Consider the following 21,335-nt stretch of genomic DNA (forward strand, 5'->3'; position numbering starts at 1 on the left):
TAATTTTATTTATATCACGCTTTTTGTTAAAACAATCAAAGCAGCTTATAATACTAAAAATACAACCATATATACAAAGTATCCCCCCTTAAAAAGAAATTAAACAATACAAGATTAAAATTACATAAACAATTAAAACCAATACGGTGGGTAGAGTCATCACATATATGTGGGGGAATCACCACATGGCAATTTATTATGGGAAGGCCTGCTGGAAGAGATCCGTCTTGACAGCTTCCTTGAATCTGTCTAAGTTGGTAATTTGATGGCTCTTGTCCGTTGATGAGACTGCTTGCACCAGAACTGGGATTTGGGATGTGCATTGTCTGAGCAGATCAATCTGGCCTACTTGGATGCTGACTCTACCATTTCTGTGCTATTCTGCTCTGTTCTGGATGGTTTCAAGGTATTAAGGGGTTAATAAAAGAAAAAAATATTCTGTTCTCAGATTGTTCAGAAGTGTGTCCAACATATTCTAAAGCTTTAGGCCTCAGTTCTTCTTTCAAAGTGTCTCTAAGGCCAGACGCCTACCATGCAAATTCCTGTAAAGTCTCATTTCCAAAATCTCATTTTCAAGCATTTTACTTCCTTCATAATGCAAAATAAATGATAAGTCCATTCTGTGCAGAAGGAAAATGGGGAGTGAATGAAACTTCCAAAGTAACTCAAGCCAAGAACGTCAGAAGGAAACAAAATTAAGGAAAAGGGAGGGAAAATGTACATTTGCAGCACTTTTGGCACTATCCAGTTTATTTCAACACTTCATGGGCTATTGCCTGCTAATTCCCCTAAAACATATGAACATGGGCACCAAGGTTTAGGAAACCTGTCTTTGAGGTTTTCAAATTCTCCAGCTGCCAGATATACTCTAATTTCTTGTTGCTTGGTGTTTGAAATCTTTGCTGGTATCATCTATATCTGAATATCAGACTAATAACAACCAAACATCAATGAGATATTGGCATTTATTTTTTAGGGAGGAGATTGATGCTCAAATGCACTGTTATCACTGCGGTCAAGGTCATTCCAAAAGTCAAGTTCCTGTCAAGTTCTGATCCATGATTGCAAATGTAATAATTTCTCTCTTCTTCTCCACTTTCTAATCTTGGGCGGGATACAAACCGCCGCTTTGCGGCGGTCTGCCGCCGCCGCCGGTTAGTCTGCGGGGGAGCCGGAGCCTCCACACGGCGCGGCTCCCGTGCAGACTGAAAAAGAAGCTCCAAAATGGAGCTTCTTCTTGAGTCGCGTTTGCGACGTAGCGAGGCGCCAGGGGCGCACTCGCTACGTCACAACGCCCGCGACGCGTACGGACGCTCAGCGTCCGATACGTCAAGATGGCGGCGCCCATGTAGAAGGGGCGCCGCCATCTTGTACGTATTGAATACGTACTAGGGTTAGGGGGGTGCGGAAGCACCGCCCCTTCCTAACCCTAGTACGTATCCTATACGTACTAAATGGCGGTATGTATCCCGCCTTTGTTTAATAATTAAAAAAACATGATGGTAACATAGAATAATAAAAATAATGTTGGTATCCTTTTTTTCTCTTAAGCCACTTTAAAAAAATACTAAAAAGCAAACCTTGGCGAGTTACAGACCGCCCAAAATGGGTGGTCTGCCGCTGCTGCCGGTTGCTACATCTGGGAACCGCAGCGGCCAAACCGCGCGGTTCCCGGGCGCAGCCAGAAAGAAGCGCCGAAATGGCACTTCTTTCTGGGCCCTGGAAGTGGCGCCGCGAGGCACTAGTCACACACTCGCGGAATCACTTCTGCCGCACAACATCCGGAAGCTACACATCCGCGACGTCAAAATGGTGGCCCCCGTGTGGACGGGCACCGCCATTTTGTATGGACTCGGTCCGTACTAGGGTTGAGGGGCGTCAGGAAGTGACGCCCCTTCTCAACCCTAGCATGCCCCTTTGGCGCATCTGTAACGTGCCCTTGATTTTGCCCTGTTATATAAGGGACACCATTTTGCTATAATGAAAAAGGTAAAGGTTGTGTCTAGTTGTCTCTGACTGTAGGGGGGGGGGTCATCTTTTTTTATTAAGCTGAGGGAGCCTGCATTGTCAAAGACAGCACCATGATTATGTGGCCAGCATGACTAAACACCAAGGCACAAAGAATGCTGCTACCTTCCCATCGAAGTGGTACCTATTTATCTATTGGCACTCTTACATGCTTTTGAACTGCTAGATTGGCAGAAATTGGGACTAGTGATGGGAGTTCACTCCATCATGTGGTGCTTGGGTCTCAAACTACTGATCTGGTGACCTTACAGTCATCAAAGTCAGCATCTTTACTGCAAAGCCACCACATCCCACATTTTTATTTATTTATTTATTTGTTATATCATTGTATATACATGGTATATAATTTTGCTATACCATTGTATATAATGGAACTTGAACATCTACAGATTTTGGTATCCACAAGGGGTTTTGGAACCATCCACAATGGATACCAAGGGCCCACTGTATAAAATATATAACCTTAATAATAAGTTGGATGTAACCTATTACAGCAATCACTCTAGTCCTCTACCTGTAATTTCAGTGCTGGGACCATACTTTATGACCAAAAGGTATAATATTAGTAACACCTGCCAATTGGGCAAATGTGCTGGGAGGCTGCAGCATAGCTGAAGGTTTGGGATTTTAAAAAAATATTCAAACAGCATTAGTACTGTGCCAGAATACTGACATAGCATTTCATTCCTACTCTTGAAAGGGTTTCTTTCTAATTCTAGGACATACTCATATTTGAATAAAATAGTCTCCTTCTCTTCTACTACTTTCTTTTTAAAGGTTTTCTTAGAATTATAGTTAGTGTTGCCAGGTTTTCAAAAATAGCAATAAGGGATGGCTGAAATTCATGACATGTGTGGCTGACAATCAGGAAGCCAGTATTAAGAAGTTTGCATTTTACCTAAATACCAAATGAAAGTATTGATTTCTGTTAACCTAGCCATGAATTTCTCTTCCCACAATCATAAATCATATGACAGACATGTATGTGTGTCATGTTTGTATAGTCCACATTCAAAATGGCAGGCATCATGTCCAGTCTATGTAAAAGGGAAAGCTTTGAAACCTACAAATAGGGCTCATGCTTTAAAATAAGGGACATCCGCCACCATATGAAGGCCAAACTTTCTGGCCTTCAAATAAGGGCTAACTGTTATATAACCAATACCTGACAACCCTAGACATTACCATCAGTGAAATGACACTTTTGCACTGTAACATTGTGATCCTAACAATGTTGAAATGGAAGAAGAAGAAAGAGAAGGAGAAGAAGTGGTGTTCAAGAAAGGATCATCTCAGCTGACCACAAACTCATTTAAAAAAACTTTGGAAAACCCCTAGTGCACTTTCATGGATTGCTGCAAACAGCCCCACAAAAGAATGGGGTTCAGGTGGCATGGCAGAGGCAGCAACTGGCAAAACCCAAGAAAACTCAAGGAACAACACTGCAAGAACTCACACTCCTCTAACTGTGGGAAAGCCCTCTCATTTCTGTAGAAGTCCTATTGTCAGTCTGCTTGTCAATAGAATTTGAGCCCCTGTTCTAATTTAACTGACAGAATTCTTGCTTGTCACTAGACAGAATATTTCAAGTGCTTTTATATCATGGAGACAAATATAACTCACAATATCACATGTATTCAGTTTTCCCTTTGCCGTCAGGACCAAAGGGGCTGACAACATTAAAATCTTCACTGGGTCTGTTGAACACATTTTAAAGGAGTATGCTGGCTGCTGTCAAAAGGTGAAAGGGCAATTGTATGACCGTGCGCCCATTGCATTAAAAAAGGAGGCTGCTCTCTCCGGAGGTACTGTGCAACTCCTCAGCCCCAGAATATTTCTACTGTAATCTGAAGATATCTGATTTAAAAATAATAATATGTGTGCAGGTGGAGGAACAGAACTATGGAGAGCTTATCTGCCAGAAAGAACATTTGCAACTAAAAACATGTGTCTGAAGGTGCATCTACACTGTAGAAATAACACAGTTTGACACCACTTTAAGTGCTGTAGCTCCATCCTATGGGATTTGTACTTTTACAAGGTCTTTAGCCTTCTCTGCCAAAGAGTTCTAGTGCCTTACGAAACAAAATGCATTTAAGCCTTATCACCATTGACCTTCCTTAGAGGCTTTTATAAAATAGATAAAAACACATTTACTGTACATGTGATATGGAGACAGCACATAGAACATCTATAAACATTATTTCTTTAAAAATAAATAGTTTCTTTGATACATATAAATATATAGATAACAATCCTCAGAAATTTCTAGTGTTGCAGACTGTACTCTATAAAATTGCACTCAATCAAAATTGCATATAATTAAAAATGGAATCTTATGTATGTCTAGTGAGACTTTATTAGGGGTTACTCCTAGGGAACTGTAACTGTAGCCTACAGCTTAAAGATCTGTTTTGGTTTTGGTAGTTCATATTGCTCCAGTAACATAAAAAAACACCCATGTTATCATTGGTCAGACCATTGTCAAGAAAGCAATAGAATTCCTTTATAACTTTTTTTTTAATGAGAGAATAAAGAAGTGAAAATGACAGAAAACACAAAGAACTCAAACAGTAGGTTGAGCAGCATACAGAAAGGGCAGCATCTTAACTGACAGTTCCACATGCCTCTTTCTGATGAGTGATTCAGAGCCTGGACTATTCTTCCCACAGCATTTCTGATATGACAGCAAACAACTCAGGGTATCTTCTGAGCAGCTGGTAAGAATCATTTTGTTGTTAGAGCATTATGCTTTACTGTTCAAACAGGCTATGCATTTTCTAAGAAAATGTCATTTCTATTTTTATGTGGTAACCAATTATTTAGAAAATCATTACCTTCAAAATTGCTTCTCAGTTGATTGCATTGTTACTGTCTTTCAGGTGTTTGTACCTGTTGTCAAATATTAATTAAAAAATAGCACACTGATGAGAAAACCTTTTGGTAAGAAAATTATTATAACAAAGAGTTTGCTATCTTTCTGGTTTTTATTCATTACCAAGGTATACTCTTTGAGAGTAGCTGCCAGTTATCTGCAAATGTAGTTGACTTAATAAGCTAAGTGTATAAATATCTACACAAAAGTTAGTCCCACTGAGTTGAGTGGAATTTACTTCTTTGAAACTGGCTGTGCAACTACAGCCTAAGCATTCCTGTTAAATCAAGTGAATGACTCGATGTTACATGGCAAGATGTTGCCCAAAGACAAAAAAGAAGACACTTTATGGAAGTACTGTGCCAAATTACACTTAATTGTTGTTCTGGTTAGACTACAATACTGTCTCATACTGCTTTGATGCCTTGTTCTAAACTGATTGCAATATTTGAAATTCCCCAAGTAAAAACTGCTTATGGTCACTGGAGAGTTTTAAACTATCCTCATTGTGTATAGCATATACATCTCTTACTTTGCTGTGGTGATGGTGGTAATGTGCCTTCAAGTCATTTCTGACTTATGACAACCCAAAGGTGAACTTATGGGAAAGATTTGTTTAGAGAGTGTGTGACTTGCCCAAAGTGACCGAATGCATTTGCATGGCTGAGTGGGGATTTGAATTCTGGTCTCCAGAATCACAGTCCAACATTCCAACCACTACACCCCATTGGTTGTACCCAGTCTTATTTCTGTTTGCTATCATATGTCTTTACTTGCAGACATCTCTTGTATAGTGTGTCATACTATATATAATATATATCTATATATGTATCTATATCTCTATATATAGATAGTGTGTTTGTGTCACACTTTATATAATCTATATGATGAGAGCAAATGTTTTAAGATTATCCAGACAGAATATATTTTGCACTAGTATATTTGTACCTGGCCATCTCAAGACAGGCTACATCCTCATCTATTAAACCTATTATTAAGATTCAGAATATGGTTCTATTAAGCATATAATTAAAAATAAAACACAGTGTGTATCTTTGGCTTGCACCAGAATGTAGTCTAGGAATTTGAATTTTCCAATGTCTGTCTTGTTTATCTCATGAAATGTACAGTTATTATAGAAATTATTATAAGCTTAACATGGTACAGAATGTAATCGATGTTATGATATCAGAACACAAAATGCTGCTTCTAATATAATTAGGTGACAAATCCAAAGTTAAATCCTCTTTTCTGTTCTGCATATGTATTGTGCAGCTTGACACTACTATTTACTTAGAAGTCCCACTAAATTCAACTGAGCTAAATGAGCTTAGGAATGCACTCAACCACCCATTATCTAGGTATATTTACTCAGAAGAAAGTCCCAAATTGTTCAGTGGTATTTATTTTTTAAGAAAGTTTGTGCAAGACTGCAGGCTAACAGTGCAATTCATAACTACTCTGAAATAAGCCACATTGAGCTTAGAGGGATTTACTCCTAAGCAACTGTGTATGTGATTGGAGCTGAAGTCATCACCACCACCACCATCCTTCAGTTACTTTCTCATATTCTTTTAGGCACAATAGAAATATAGTAGACATTGGGGCAGTGGCATTCAAATTTATGGATATCAAAATTCCATTTAGATGCAGTTTTCTACACAGACATATCTGAAAGTTACTGAAACCAAAATGCCAAGTGACATATTAGAAATATTGTAATGTGATTTTATGCTGCCTGCATGACTGGGTGTAGAGGTTTTTGCAGAACATCCAGAGCTTGTAAGTGTTACTTTCTGAGAACTGAAAATTCAAGAATCCTCGGGCTAGCATGGTCACAGGGAAGGACAGTCTAAGAAAATACTTTGTTCAAGCTGCAAGAAACCTAAACAAAAAGCCCAGTGTCTGTCAAGTAAAATATTATGAAATTGTCTCAAGCCCAGCAGAATACCCCCCCCCCCCACACACACACACTGTTTTCATGGTTCTGTCTTATGATTACCTGACTTCCTTTTTCTGACAAAAAAGGGGAATAATCCAAATACTTCCAAGAATGGTTCCTTGAATATATCTCATGATCCCCACACAGTGTTTTAAAACACATATTTTTTTTCAAACCCAGAAGTGGATTTATTTTTCTTTTGCAATTGTATCAGTCTATGCAGCACTGCAGTATACTAGGAGCAGAAAACTGGCTCCCATATCTGTCCATGTTGTCCACCCCAGACATAAAGCAACAACAAAATTATATAGACATTGGTCAGAATACAGAGTTGGCACAGTTGTAATACAGTATGTCTTTTCTTTGTGCTGGAATCCAAATATATGCTCCAGAGTTATGTAGGAACAATGACAATGAAGTGGAAAAAGTATGTCACGGCCAAATACTTACTCCATTGTCTGCCAAGTATTCTCAGTTGTACATACTCTAAAGATAATGTTTCTGGACTTGAAAGGTCACTTCATTGTTTCATCCTTGTTCAGAACAACTGGCTTCTCATAGATCAAGTAGAGCTAGTTATCAAAATGTCTCCCTAGGACATAAAATGAATGTGCCTCATATCTGTACAGCATATGCATTTTGGTTGTGATTTCCAAGAATACTATGTGAAATAATCTCACTAAAACCAATTTACCCAGAAATGAATGGTATTGAACAGAGTGGGATTTATTTGTAAGTAAACCGATGTAAGATCAGGATACATATACAATGCAAATGACACCCCTTTCTCAGAAAGGTACTACATGCTCAGGCACTCCCATGAATATAGTTATACTGTAATTAATTACCAACAAGTGTGCTTCAAATCATGGTGACCCTATGAATGAGATTAGTCCAAGAAACTCTGTTATTAGAAACTCTGTTCAGGTCATGCAGACCCAGGGTGATGGCTTCTTTGACTGAGTCTACCCACCTGTAACGGGATCTCTTGCTTTTTCTATTGCTGTCCACTTTATCAAGCATTATTGTATTTTCCAATGAGTCATGTCATTTCAAAACATGACCAAAGCACAATAGCCTCAGTTTGGTAAGTTTGCATTCTAGTGAGTTCAGGTTTGTACTAGGACCCATTTATTTATCTTTTTCATGGTCCATGATAGCCATAGAATTATTTATTTATTTGTTTGTTTTGTTTTTATGCCACCTTTCTCCCAAAAAAGGGACCCTAGATGGCTCACGAAACAAAATCATTTAAAAAAACTTTACATTAAAAATTTAAAAAATAGTTAAAATAGTTTAATTAAGAAAATATAAAATTAACATTAAACACATACAAAAATGTAAAATAACTAAAAAAGCCCACCCACCCATATAAAACCACTCTGTAACGACTATTACATCAAAAAGCCTGCTTAAATAAAAAGTTTTTTTGCTTGCCAGAGAAAGGTAAGCAGGCAAGCAGGGCACTCTTCTCCAGCATCACATTTCAAATGAGTTGATTCTCTTTCTGTACACTTTGTTCATTGTCCAGCTTTCACAACCACACATAGAAATTGGAAATGGTATGGCATGGATGATTCTGACTTTAGTATTTAATGATCTTTACACTTGGAGATCTTATTTAGTACCTTTAAAGCTGCCCTTTAAAGTCCCAGTCTTCTTCATATTTCTTGACTGCAATCTTTTTTAAGTACACCAGCCGCATACTCATGGATATACTTGGGCCAGAATCCTGTTGGTGCACTATGCTGGTGTCACTATTCTTGCACTGATGGAGGAAGCAGGAGGGGGAAGGCTACAGGCACAGGAGTTGTGAAGAAAATCACTCTTTGGAGAAACAGGTTGCTCACAGCTAGCAGGGCAACATTAGTAAAAGTGAATTATGAAAAGTTTGGAACAAGACCTTTTGCTGCATGAGATGGAGTGGAAAATGACACTCAATCATTCATTCATTTGTAGGAGCATAGCACACTAAGTCAACCAATTCATTTTAGGGAAGGGAAACAGGAAGATGGATCAAAGGACAACACAAGGGGACGTTGACAATGAAGGAGCTCTTCTAGTCAAGTAGCTCTTCTAGCCAGGAAGGGAATCAGGACTCTATGACCTAAAGAGACTGAGTGTCAAATGCTAGCATTTATGGAAACTCATGTTAGAAAAAATCAATAAAAAACTATTTGGGGCGGGGGGTGGGGGGAAGCAAAGGTTTCCCAAAGTGACATGCAAATTTGTGAAAGAAAAAAAGAGGTCTGCTACCTCTGGCTACTTGACAGAGAGATAGATTGTAGGTTTTATTTTTACTTTTATTGTTGTTTACTATGTAAAACATTGTGCAAACTTGAGAGCTGTATAAATAAACTCTAATAATAATAATAATAATAATAAGACTGGGAGATACATCAGTCCATCAATTCATTCAATCTATTATTTGGTTTGGAAAGATGGAAAGCAGCAAGGTGTTTGGATCTAATATCAGTTGGGCAACTAAGGATTTTATCACACAGGGAAAATCAGGGGTCTAAACTGTCATTATCCATGAAAGTCATGCGATCGCGCTGAAGATTTTCACACAACATCATAATTAAAGAGGACTTATTCCAGCAATAACTAGGTAATAACCAGCAACAAATCATTCATGGGGAATAATTTGTTGCTGGTTATTACCTGATTATTGCCAGGATAAGTCCTCTTTAATTGTGATGAGTGTGAAAAACTTCCCATGATTGCACAACTTTCCTGGGATAATGACAGTTTAAACTGCTGATCCCCCCCCCCCCCCCCAATTTCCCCCTGTGTGATTCAGCTATCCACTTGAAAGGAATGATTCAAGGTGCTGAGCCTATTGGGGGACCTCCTTGGTTACCTTCTTCAAAGTTGTTAAAATATCTAATGCAAATTACCATCTCACTTGCACAAGAATCACCAGTCCTCCATTCCTAGGAAGAAGTCAACTATCAGATCTGAGAATACCAGTAAATGGGTAAGGAATCACTAGAGCAGACAATACAAAGAAGGAAGACACCAGATAACACTAGGGCCCGTTACAGACGGGCCTTTAAGTACGGACTCAGTCCACACTAGGGTTAAAAAGGGGCGTCACTTCTGGACGCCCCTAACCCTAGTACGGACTGAGTCCATACAAAATGGCGGCACCCCTTCCACATGGGGGCTGCCATGACGATGTCATGACCGCGCCGCCTCTATACGGGGCGGTGCAAACGTGATGTCGTCGCTCTGCGCCAGGGCACTTAGTGCGCCCTTTCCATGGAGCAAGAAGGAGCTCCGTTTTGGAGCTCCTTCCTGGTTTGCGTCGCTGGGCACAGCCTTTAGATGGCTGCGCCCAGCAACGCAAGGGAGAAAGGGCCAAGCGGCCCCTTTCTCCTCCTCCCCGCCACCACGGGGTGTCCTTGGGGCTTGAAGCCCCAAGGACACCCCTTTCCAGGCTGTGGGGAAGCGGCCTTTTGCCGCTTCCCCGCAGCCTGGAAAGTGGTGGATCGGGGCCTCGGAGGCTGCCGGTCTGGCAGCTGAGGCCCCGATACACCGGGGAAAGCAGCGCCTATAGGCCGCCTCAAAGGGGCGGTCTGTAACGCGCCCAAGTATTTATCTCCACGCCTCTGTTGCCCACTAATGACACATGGCCATTGGTGCAAGATTGTTTGCTCCTTTCTTCTCTTCCATGCATGGATAGGTCTGTTCCTTCTAGCTATGGCCAGAGGGGTCCAGAGCTTGCCATAGCTCTACTACACACAGAACTGCAGGTATGAGGCATAGTTCTAGTCTGCCAGTGAAGTCACTTCTTTTCATCCTCTATGACTGGTGCAAAATTCCACAATCAGTGGGGGCATAACATTAGCGTGAAGGGGCATTGAATGCAGTGCATGTGCTCCTTCCCTGTGAAGCCCATTGTTCCAGCAATAAATACTGCACTGTTTCAGCCATTCTGCTTGCATACGTTTGCTGGGAAATTGAAAGTTCTGGGATCTATTCACAGAAGTCAAAGTAATTTTGTCTGTGATTTCCTTCTTTCTCATCTTCTCTCTCATGTTCCAGGTTTATATCTGTACCACATTGTCTTAACTGAACAATTACATAACTTTATTAAAAGACTTGTTTACAATCATCTAATGGTGTATAAAAAATCACTCATGTCAAGGCTTTACTTGTACTATATGAACAGAGATCCCACATTACCTGTTAAAGCAGAGAACATAGCCAAAGATAAAAGCAAAATGCACTAAAAGTAAAACATAACATAACTTGGAAATTTTGAAAGTCATGATGAGTGTCAATGATTATTTGAGTGGAATACTACTTGAAAGCATGAGTTTGACTGTTACATATTCCAACTACCCTAAGTAGCAAGAAGTATTGAGTGGAAAATTACAGGGCCCAGTTTCCTTTGAATTAGCTAGTGCTCAATCTGATTGTTTCAATTAGAGAAGACCCATTGAATCAATAGAATGTACATAAGTGTTGTCTGACTATTCAATAAATAATTCAGTGGGTCTATTCTGGGTGGAACTAACAACTGGAGATGGGTCATTGTGGCCACAATCCTGTTGACTGCATTATGCCAATGTAACTTCTCCATGACATAGTTCCACTGGTTGTACTCTTTAAACACTTGGATAAGGAAATATCCACTATTCTTTTACATAATTAATTCTTCATTGTCTCAAAGTATAAATCTACAACCAGAAAAGTTATGAATAGATTGTAGTTCTCTTTGATTGTATGTTTTCTGTCATACATCATTTCTTATGGTGGGAAAATACTATTTCCAGGTTCAACATGAAGCAAAGATCAAGGATCCTTTTCTGCTCACTTGTGCTTCTGGTGCAGTTTTGCTGCTACCTTGAAGTAGTTGCTGAGGAAGACCCCCAACAACCAGCTAGAGGATCTTGTGCAAATTGGATGGCAGGAACACCAGGCTACCCAGGCCACAATGGAGCCCCAGGGAGAGATGGGAGAGATGGAAGGGATGGAGAAAAAGGAGAGAAAGGAGAACAAGGTGAGAAGCTTCAGTCCTCCATTTTGTTTAAGCCACCTGTTTCCATGTGAGCTATAGACTTCTTAGATCTGTTTCCCTATGAATAATGCTAAACAACCTCCCCAATAGATGAGTGATATTGACAATCATCTCTGTGAGCATTAGGTAGGTTCCAACAGTGTGATTTGGCTATCAGAAATGGAAGGGAAGCAGTCTCCCTCCCTCCTGCATCCTCTCACATACCATAAAGACATGTTCTGGAAGGCCAGAAAATCCTTTGGAACATGTTTTGGGAGCCATGGAAAACTTCATGTGTGGGGAGAAGGAGCAAAAAAATGTCCCAACCACAGCACTAGCACAGTGTTGGATTTAGTTCATTACCTTTATTATATACATTGTAGTCACTGTGGTTCATTTTGTAGCTATGTAGACTGGAAATAGTAAAAGACTGGTCATTTCTCTATATGGGAACTTCAGTACAAGTAGACCCCTTAGGGATGGAATGGAAACTTGCCATATTCCCAACTGACCTCTCAAGAAATAGCACATCAAAATTCCTACCATTTAGTGGGAACCTTTTTTGTTCTTGGCAAAACATAAAGTGCATGCTTTCTAGAGCTGTGTAGGAGCTGTAACAACTCAAGTATAAGTCTAGAAATTTTAGTCAACAAACTGACCCCAAAAACCTGAGTCGACTTATCCACGGGTCAATGTAAGTATAGTACTTTAACTCTTACTTTATTTTTAAAAGGAAACATCTCCTGGTGAAAGGCAAGAGTACAATCTGTCATAAAATCACCAATCCCCTCTATTCTCTCATCCACTAGCCTTCAGCATATACATAAACAGTTATGCCTTTGAGGATTTTCTAAGTTCTTTAGCATTGTTTTCCTTTGCTTCATCTTTTACATCCTTTGTTACATAACCCTAGGTTTTACCCTCGACTCATCCACAGGTCACATTAAAATCCATAATTTTGGCCCCAAAACATGCCCTCGACTTATACATGAAGTTGACTTATAGTTGAGTATATAAGGTAGTCTTTTTACTATGCATAAAAGATTACATAGCTTTCTGAGAACATAGAGAATCTGAGTCACTTTGGGGAGTTTACTCTTATGCACACTCTCAGTTGGGACTTGGAATTGTCAGGGGGGGAGAAGACGAGGAAGGGGAGAAAGAAAATAAGTAGTAGGGGAGGAAACTTGCACTAAATGAAGCTGCACAGCTTTCAAAGGAAAGTGATACAGTTAGGAAAAACAAATAAACCCCGAGTGTCCCAGTAACTACAAGATTAAAACTTGATTCATTGTTCTCTGCATCTGTTAGTAACCAGGAAAACTGAGCTTTAATATCACTACTCTTGCCCCCTCCCTTCAGGTTTTGGTCACATATTAAGGAAAGCCACATAAAACTGTGACAGAAAAAGGCAGCAAGCAAGAAAACACTTAGGCCAGTGGACTCTTATGCAGTCCGAAGGGTTTCCCCCCCACATATGCTTGCTTGTTTATAGACACTGCATCCTGTCTTTCTGTCCTCTTCAGGATTGTCAAGGCAGATTTGGACAATGGTGCACAATAATGTCCAGAATAATTGAAATAATAATAAAACAAAATAATGAAAACGTTTAATGATGAAATGATGGCTTAATGATGACAAGAAAATGTTTTATTTGGTGGTTATTCTATAGATGTTATTGTTTTTTAAAAAAAACATGCAGGGTTTTTATGTAATGTTTAATTATTAATAATAATAATAAATAAAAAGTTTATTTATATACCGCCCTTCATACATCAGGGCGGTTAACAACATATATCAAAATACAATAAAAACATTCCACTAAAACCAACAATTACACAGAAAAAGAATTAAAAAACACTCATGCCAGTGGCCATGCTGACATAGAGGAAGAGGTCAGGAGGCGGTCAGGGGCTAAAAGTCAGGGGTAGGCCTGTTCGAATAATAAGGTTTTTAACCCCTTCCTGAACTGGGCTAAGGAGGCGGCAGAGCGGAGCTTGGCGGGCAGCGAGTTCCAGAGGTTCGGGGCCAAGATGGTAAAGGCCCTCCTCGAAGTAGATGTCAGCCTAGCCTCTGGAACTCTTAGAAGTTGCTGCCCAGAAGATCTGAGTGTGCGGGGCGGATTTTATGGAGAGAGGCGGTCCTCTAGATACCCTGGGCCCAAGCCATTTAGGGCTTTATAGGTCATAACCAACACCTTGTATTGCGCCCGGAAGCGAATAGGCAGCCAATGGAGATCTTTTAGCACCGGTGTTATATGGCTGGTCCTGGACGTACCAGTGACCAGATGTGCTGCCATGTTCTGCACTAATTGTAGCTTCCGGGTATGGTACAAGGGTTGCCCCATGTAGAGCGCATTGCAGAAGTCCAAACGAGAGGTTACCAGAGCGTGTACCACAGTTTCAAGGTCCCTCCAGTCCAGGTAGGGACGCAGCTGGCGTATCCGCCGAAGCTGATAACAGGCGCTCCTGACCGTCGCATCCACCTGAGAAGTAAGATGGAGAGACGAGTCAAGGAGCACCCCCAGACTGCGTACTGAGTCCTTCACAGGGAGCGTGACCCCGTTCAGAACAGGTGGAACCACCGCCATCCCTGGGCCGGGTGAACCTATCACAAGTACTTCCGTTTTCTCTGGATTCAGGCTGAGTCTGTTTTCCCTCATCCAACCCATTACCGACTCCAGGCAGACCACAAGAGGAGAGATGCCATCCCCGGTCACTGCATCAGTCGGAGACATAGAGAAGACTATTTGGGTGTCATCAGCGTACTGATAACCCCGCGCCCCATGTCTCCGGATGATCTCTCCTAGCGGTTTCATGTAAATGTTAAAGAGCATGGGAGACAAAATGGCCCCTTGAGGGACCCCCGATGTTAGGGGCCTCTCATCGGAGCACATGTCTCCCAGCTGCACCATTATTGTTTTTATATCTTATGGTTTTAACATCTGTTTTGTGAAAAACCCAGAGAGCTTTGGCTATTGGTCACCAAATATCAAGATATAAGCTGCACCACAAAGAGAAATCACAGCAGTGGAATCCATAATCAGCAGGAACTTCGGAGGATATTCAGGACCAAATTAAATGTGGCACAGGGGACCTAATAATTAGAATGTTCTGCCATTTTATGCTAATTCACTGCCCCTTGGGGCAACTCCAACAATGGAGGACATGGTACTATGAGAGTAGACATTTAATTATTTCCTCCTTTGTTCTTTCTTTCCATTGGAAACTGCCCTGCCCCCCCCCCCCCCAAATGGGGGAGATGAGAAGATTTTATAATTATTTTTATTACAATTTTATTCTCTGAAAGCTATTGTGGAAAGTTGTGAAAGGATGAAACCCATAAGGGATACAGATCCCACAAATGAATTATTGGATATGTACTGGTTTCTATCGGAAATGGGCCACAGAACCAGATGGCAATATGAAAGTGTATTTTAAAACAATTGTTTGATCAGTTAAAATCCACAGAGGTAGCCAGAGCTTTGTAGCCTCACGATCTCTTGACATATTCTTTTAGTGTAGGAGGGAATTTGCCTGCTTCCCCAATGTTAAGTGTTATCAGGATGTGTCTCTGAATATCTACTAATTATATAACATTAAATCTCTTATACAAATTTCACTATGTCCATGGTCAGAAGATTTCCCTGTCCTGAAATGAAGAACACACATTTCTGACTAAAGATGAGATCATTGCACCAGCTACTCATAAGTTTTAAATCTATAACAATAATAGTGGAACAAAGCGTAGAAACCTAAACATTGCTACAAATGTTACATACACATATTCCCTCTCCAACAGTATTCCAAAGGAATGGACAGGATTTTGCCCATTGGCCAAATCCTGAAAGGCCAGCGAAGTTGCTGGCCATAGTTCTAATAACCACAAATTTGTCATGACTAAAGAAGTGCTGTGCACACATAAGGCTCTTTTGTACTCACTCCACAGAGAGGAATGACCAACAGGAGCATCAAAATCAAGTGGAGAGCCAGGGAGCAGATCCCACTCCTCCATCACTCACAGAAGTGAAAACTAACAGGAAAAGGAACAGGCAGAAATCATATAGTCCCTTTCTCAAAATTAAAATATTTATATTCACTTCAAATCACAGGATCTTCTTGACAGTGTATAAATATAATCAATCTAAGAAGTTTAAAAGAATGTAAAATTTTAAACAATAAAAATAATTGAAACAGAGTACCATTTCACACTATATCACTTTGATACTACAATACCTGTTATGGAATCCTGGGTTTATAATTTCGTTAAATCTTTAGAATTCTGTCAGAGATCTCTAGTTCTTCCACAGACTACTAATCTTAGGATTCCAAAATAGGTAACCATGACAGTAAAGGTGGAATCAAAGTGCTATGATTTTGTAGTTTAAAGGGCCCAGATTAAAAACATATTAATCTGTTTAACAAGTTGAAACAAGTTAAAATTTGGAGAATAATCCTAGGTGCCAAACCTGAAAAGGCCCTCTCTTGTGACCACACACAATATATTCCTCTCTCTGGTGGAACACAAAGGAGAGTCCTCCAGCAGACTTCAGGAGAGGCACTTCTTCCTGTATCACAGTCTCAAGCTGTTTAGGGCTTTCACTAGCCAAGATCTTCTACAGCGTATCATAACATAATAGTTTCAATGCAGAACTACATGTTCTGAACCCCCAGGACTCATGAGAATGCCACAGTCACTGCCCACAACCATTCCAAGAAGTGTCTGGCTATGTCCCTGTGGTATAATGAGATTCTCTGGGGTTCTCCAGAGGTCTCAATGGGTGATGTAATCATTTCGTATCTGGCTACAGGGACATAACCAGGACCCTATCGCATGGGGTTAAAATCCCAGTTTACCTTTCCCAAATTCAGTGCTAATTCAGGAGGCAGCTGGGTCCTATCACACAGAAATTACTGCCAAATTGGTGCCCAGATCCATCCTGGATGCAACCCGGGTCCTGTAAACTGCTTTGACAGCCATTTTTAGAAGTCGAAAGCTTAATAGTAGATGATATTGGCCCATTCCGCATGGGCCTTTGCGGCGCCCTTGTCACGTGCTAGGGGTTGGCCGAGGACCTAGCGTCCATACCGGCCTCACCCCTAGCACGTGACTGGGGCGTAAAAACGGACGCGCCCTATGCACACGGGCATGGCCATTTTTACGTGCCGGACGCTTAGCGTCCGCATGTAGCATCGTGAGAATGACGTCTCGAGTGCGCCATTTGCGCCTCGTTGTGTCATTTACACGACACAAGAAGAAGCCCCATTTTGGCACTTCTTTTTAGCTGCGCCGGGAAGCCTCGCAGTTTGGCTGCTGGGGCTTCTCGGTGCAGCTAATGATGGCGCAGGCAGAGCGCCGCTTTTCGGCGCTCTGTAAAGCGCCAAAGACTTCCATCCAGTGTGCCCTTACCACAGAGTAAGGCCCACAGAATTCAAAGTAACTTTCTCCCAGGATTACCTGGACAGCATTCATTATTGTTGTATACCTTTAAGTAGATTCTGACATATGCCAAGCCAAAAATGAACCATTCAAACCCTGGTCTCCGGTGTCATAGCTCAATGGTCAAACCATACTGGCTCCCGTTAAAGCACTTGGACTTATGTATTATTAATTATCTCTGCCATGAACATTAGTTAATATAATACGGACATTAATATTTTTAGAAAAATAAATTTCACTTTGAATCCAGATATCCATGAAGTATGCTTTTGTTAAACCAAGTTGATTTATCCAGAGATGGCCAAGAAAGGATAAATTTAAATTCATAGGACACTCAAGCTGTGCTCTTCAAATCACTTAATCCAAGACAGTTCAAGTCATTACTAGCATGAAAGTGTCTTGTGGTTTGAAATCTGGTAATGGGTTTGTACTGTCTGGGCAGATTGAAATACTCACTTCGTTCTATTGGGCTGACTGATTCAGTATGCTGTCTTTCTGAAAGCCTATGTGGGCTTTTGCAGCTGAAAGCCTTTGGATAAATAAGGATTTTTCCATTCTAATAAAAAAAATTCATTTGCTTGGTAGGTGCACCTGGCCCAAAGGGAGACAGCGGAAGTTTAGGAACTGCTGGAGCCGAAGGCCCTCAAGGAGCACCAGGGGTTGCTGGAATCCCTGGGCTGAAAGGGGAAAAAGGAGACAGTGCTACTGCTTATCGATCTGCCTTTAGTGTTGGTTTAACAGCCAGAGTCGCTTTTCCTAATATTCCCATCAAATTTACAAAGATCTTCTACAATGAGCAAAATCACTATGATACAACAACTGGGAAGTTCCGGTGCAGCATCCCTGGTGTATACTATTTTGCGTATCATCTCACAGTGTATTCCTCAGATGTGAAGGTCAGCTTGTATAAGAAGGACAAAGCAATCATCATCACTTATGACCAGTATCAGAAAAATGATGTTGACCAGGCATCTGGTTCTGTTTTGCTCCATGTGGAAGCTGGGGATGAAGTCTGGCTTCAAGTATATGGAGATGAGGAAAACAATGGTGTCTATGCTGATAATGTTAACGATTCTACTTTTATGGGATTCTTGCTTTATCCAGACACGAGTTATGAGCAATAGAATGTAAAACTGGGAGGCAAAAAGGTGGAAGAATAAAGTTGGATTACGTTTTTTATAGCATAATCCTGTATTTTGTCAGTCTAAGCAAACATAATAAATTTAATTCAAAAGTATAGCCATGTTAGCCTGGAAAATCAGTATGCAAAGGTCAGCTTGTATAAGAAGGACAAAGCAATCATCATCACTTATGACCAGTATCAGAAAAATGATGTAACACCTTTGAGACTAACTGAAAGAAAGAAGTTGGTAGCGTGAGCTTTTGTAGACTTCAGCCTAGTTTCTCAGCCTAAAACGCATTTGAGGAGGTAGGCTGAAGTCTGTGAAAGCTCATGCTACCAACTTCTTTCTTTCAGTTAGTCTCAAAGGTGTTACAAGATCCCTTTCTATAACAAATTGAATTTAGCTAGATTCTGAGTAGCTTGCACATTCATTGCTTGAATATTGTGGTGTGTTGTACATGTGAATGAGCAAACCATCACAGACATTAACTCAGCTCTCAGCCACAATGCTACTTAGTAGAGACAGCCCACATTTTCAGCTAGCCAATGTCAGAAGTGTAATGATCAAATATAGGCCTGCATACTATTGGCACTTATGAAAATCTCATTGATTCAGTTGGTTTACTCTAGCTGGGACTGAAAATAGAATTCAGCCCATGATGACATGTAGTGATATCCATAGACAAGTAATCCATAATTCAGAATATGTTCAGCAAAGATAGTTACCCAAACTGTTAAGTGATGAGTGTTACTTATTTATAGTTTTACTAAAAAGTAACTAACAGTGAATTCAATAAATAGGAATATAGAAAAACCAGAATGTAATAATGAGGTACAATAATTGTTTTATATTAACTAACAGAAATATGATTGCATCTAACAGCTGGGAAGCATCATAATAAAGGTGTTGTTTTCAAAGTAGTTTCTCATTATATTTGAATTACTTTCTCAGATTTATTTGAATACATATTCCTTTTTCCTTAATGAGTTACGTGTGACTTCTGCAGTACCACAAGTGATGGATACAGTATGTATTTCAATTAAAAAGGGTTTGAAAAAGAATTTGAGGCATACTAAAAGTTTAACTGAATTACAAATAAAAACTACTGTTCAGTCACCGTTCTGTTTCACATTTCATCTATCCTTAAATTAGATTGCTTAGTGGGGGGAGAAGGATGAAACAAGTAGAAACAACGATTTCCACAGTGAAACCTATACAGTTTTAATTCTTCAGATAATGTGTCTCCTGGCAATTAATGATTCAAAACATTTGTGCTGGTGTTGGACACCAGCCAACATTATGTCATTCTTTAGCATCCCCTTAATTTCTCTATATTATAGAAATGACCATTACAAAATGTACATTCTTTTGAGAGAATGTTATATGGCGTCCATATGTTTCTAGTTTTGTGTTGTTCATTTCCATACCTTTTTCCTTTCTCGCTCTTTGCCACACACTGAGACCATTTCTTTATGATAACAAGAAAAGCTTGTGAAAAAATTTATGTTTAACACAGTTTGCCCAAAGCAAGTCATATTTGTGAATGCATCAGAAATGCCCTTATTGAGAGAATACCCTAAAGGCCTTGAACGTTAGAGAGAGAAATGTCAGTGCTGGATTTAGTAACATTTAGTTTAATGTTAGATTTAAGAACAATTGAACACATCCAACTCAGGAAGCCCCACTAGGCAGCTTAATGAAAAAAAGAAGGGAAAGCATACACTGTGTGATACAATAGGATTAAGAGGCCTATGTAGAAAATAAAATATAATCTACGAAATAAGATTATTGTGATTTTTTAAAAAATGGATCCACTAAACCATTACAATGCGTAAAAGTTATTAGACTGCCAGGCAGTAGCAGCATTCTGAAGGAGGTGAAGGGCCCATGGTTTAAATCTCCTACAATGCCAAAGGATAGTTTTTATTCAGAGAAGTTATGGCAAATTTACATGGTAATTAGGACCAACCATCAGCTGTAAAGAGGACCAGAAAGGCAAGTCTGATACTAACTCTACTGCAGGTACAGTTAGCAAAAGTTACAGATGAGAAGAAAGGGATGGATCGTTGTCAAAGCAACTGCACGGTTGCGGCAATAATCCACTGCCAAAAAGAGCTCTGAAATGGAGCTCCTTGTCGCAACGCTGCCAAGGTGCCATTTGTGCCCTGGGGTGTCGTGGTGATGTCATGCATGCGCCGAGTTGTTTGGACGTGGTGCACGCGTGACATCATCAATATGCACGCTGTGTGACGGCGCTGCATAACCATGGTACCATCCACATGAACTATGGCTTGGGAGCATCGTTGCTGCATGCTCCCAAGCCCTAGTTTTGGCCGAGGGCACCACAAGGAGCCTGTTTGTATTGGGTCTCGGTTAGACTACAATTCCTCCACAGCCAGCACAGTCAGTATCAATGCTTTCTGATTTGGAGGGCAGATTGTAGTCCAAAAATGTAATTAGCTTTGCTTAGAGATTCACACAATTTTCTTGTTGTCTACCTTTAGGTCATTTATAACTTAAGGCAACCAGATTTTTCACATGTACAGCAGTGCTGCCTAGTCAGACCTACCCAGTCCTATTGTCCCCTCTGTTGGTTCATTGTACTGCAATAAAAGACTTTACATTTATCACTGTTGAATTTCATGCTGTACTGATCAAATCCTATGGAACCCTGATTATGACTTCTCTGATGTTAGCTAACCCTGTAATGTGTAGATCTGATAAGCTCCCTCATCCAAGTAATTTATAGAAATGTTGAACAACACAAGCCTTGCCGCACTCCGCTTACAATCCTCCTTCAGGCTGACATAGAGGCTTACAACAGTACTCAATGGTTATGGTTGCTCGACCAGCAATATGGTCTAGTTCATATTTTACTATCTTGTTAAAAAAAATATCAAGAGAAAGCTTGTTCCAGAT

General features: G+C 40.3%; 1 protein-coding gene across 1 annotated transcript; it reads left to right on the plus strand.

Moving 5' to 3' along the window:
• Positions 1 to 4,649: 4,649 nt before the first annotated feature.
• Positions 4,650 to 21,010, plus strand: LOC149318244 (adiponectin-like). The gene is made up of 3 exons (XM_089507762.1): positions 4,650 to 4,748; positions 11,630 to 11,856; positions 17,878 to 21,010. The coding sequence occupies exons 1-3, from the start codon at positions 4,711 to 4,713 to the stop codon at positions 18,414 to 18,416; spliced, it is 804 nt and encodes a 267-aa protein (XP_089363888.1). The 5' UTR covers positions 4,650 to 4,710; the 3' UTR covers positions 18,417 to 21,010.
• Positions 21,011 to 21,335: the final 325 nt, after the last annotated feature.

The sequence above is a fragment of the Sceloporus occidentalis genome, unplaced genomic scaffold, assembly GCF_023333645.1.
Source record: "Sceloporus occidentalis isolate IW3139 unplaced genomic scaffold, rSceOcc1.0.p SCAF_2, whole genome shotgun sequence".
Lineage (NCBI taxonomy): Eukaryota > Metazoa > Chordata > Lepidosauria > Squamata > Phrynosomatidae > Sceloporus > Sceloporus occidentalis.

Coding starts and splice junctions, on each gene's coding strand:
- LOC149318244 (XM_089507762.1), top strand. CDS start 4,711: ATGACAGCAAACAACTCAGGGTATCTTCTGAGCAGCTG. Junction 4,749..11,629: donor GGGTATCTTCTGAGCAGCTG/GTAAGAATCATT, acceptor TACTATTTCCAG/GTTCAACATGAAGCAAAGAT. Junction 11,857..17,877: donor AGGAGAGAAAGGAGAACAAG/GTGAGAAGCTTC, acceptor TTTGCTTGGTAG/GTGCACCTGGCCCAAAGGGA.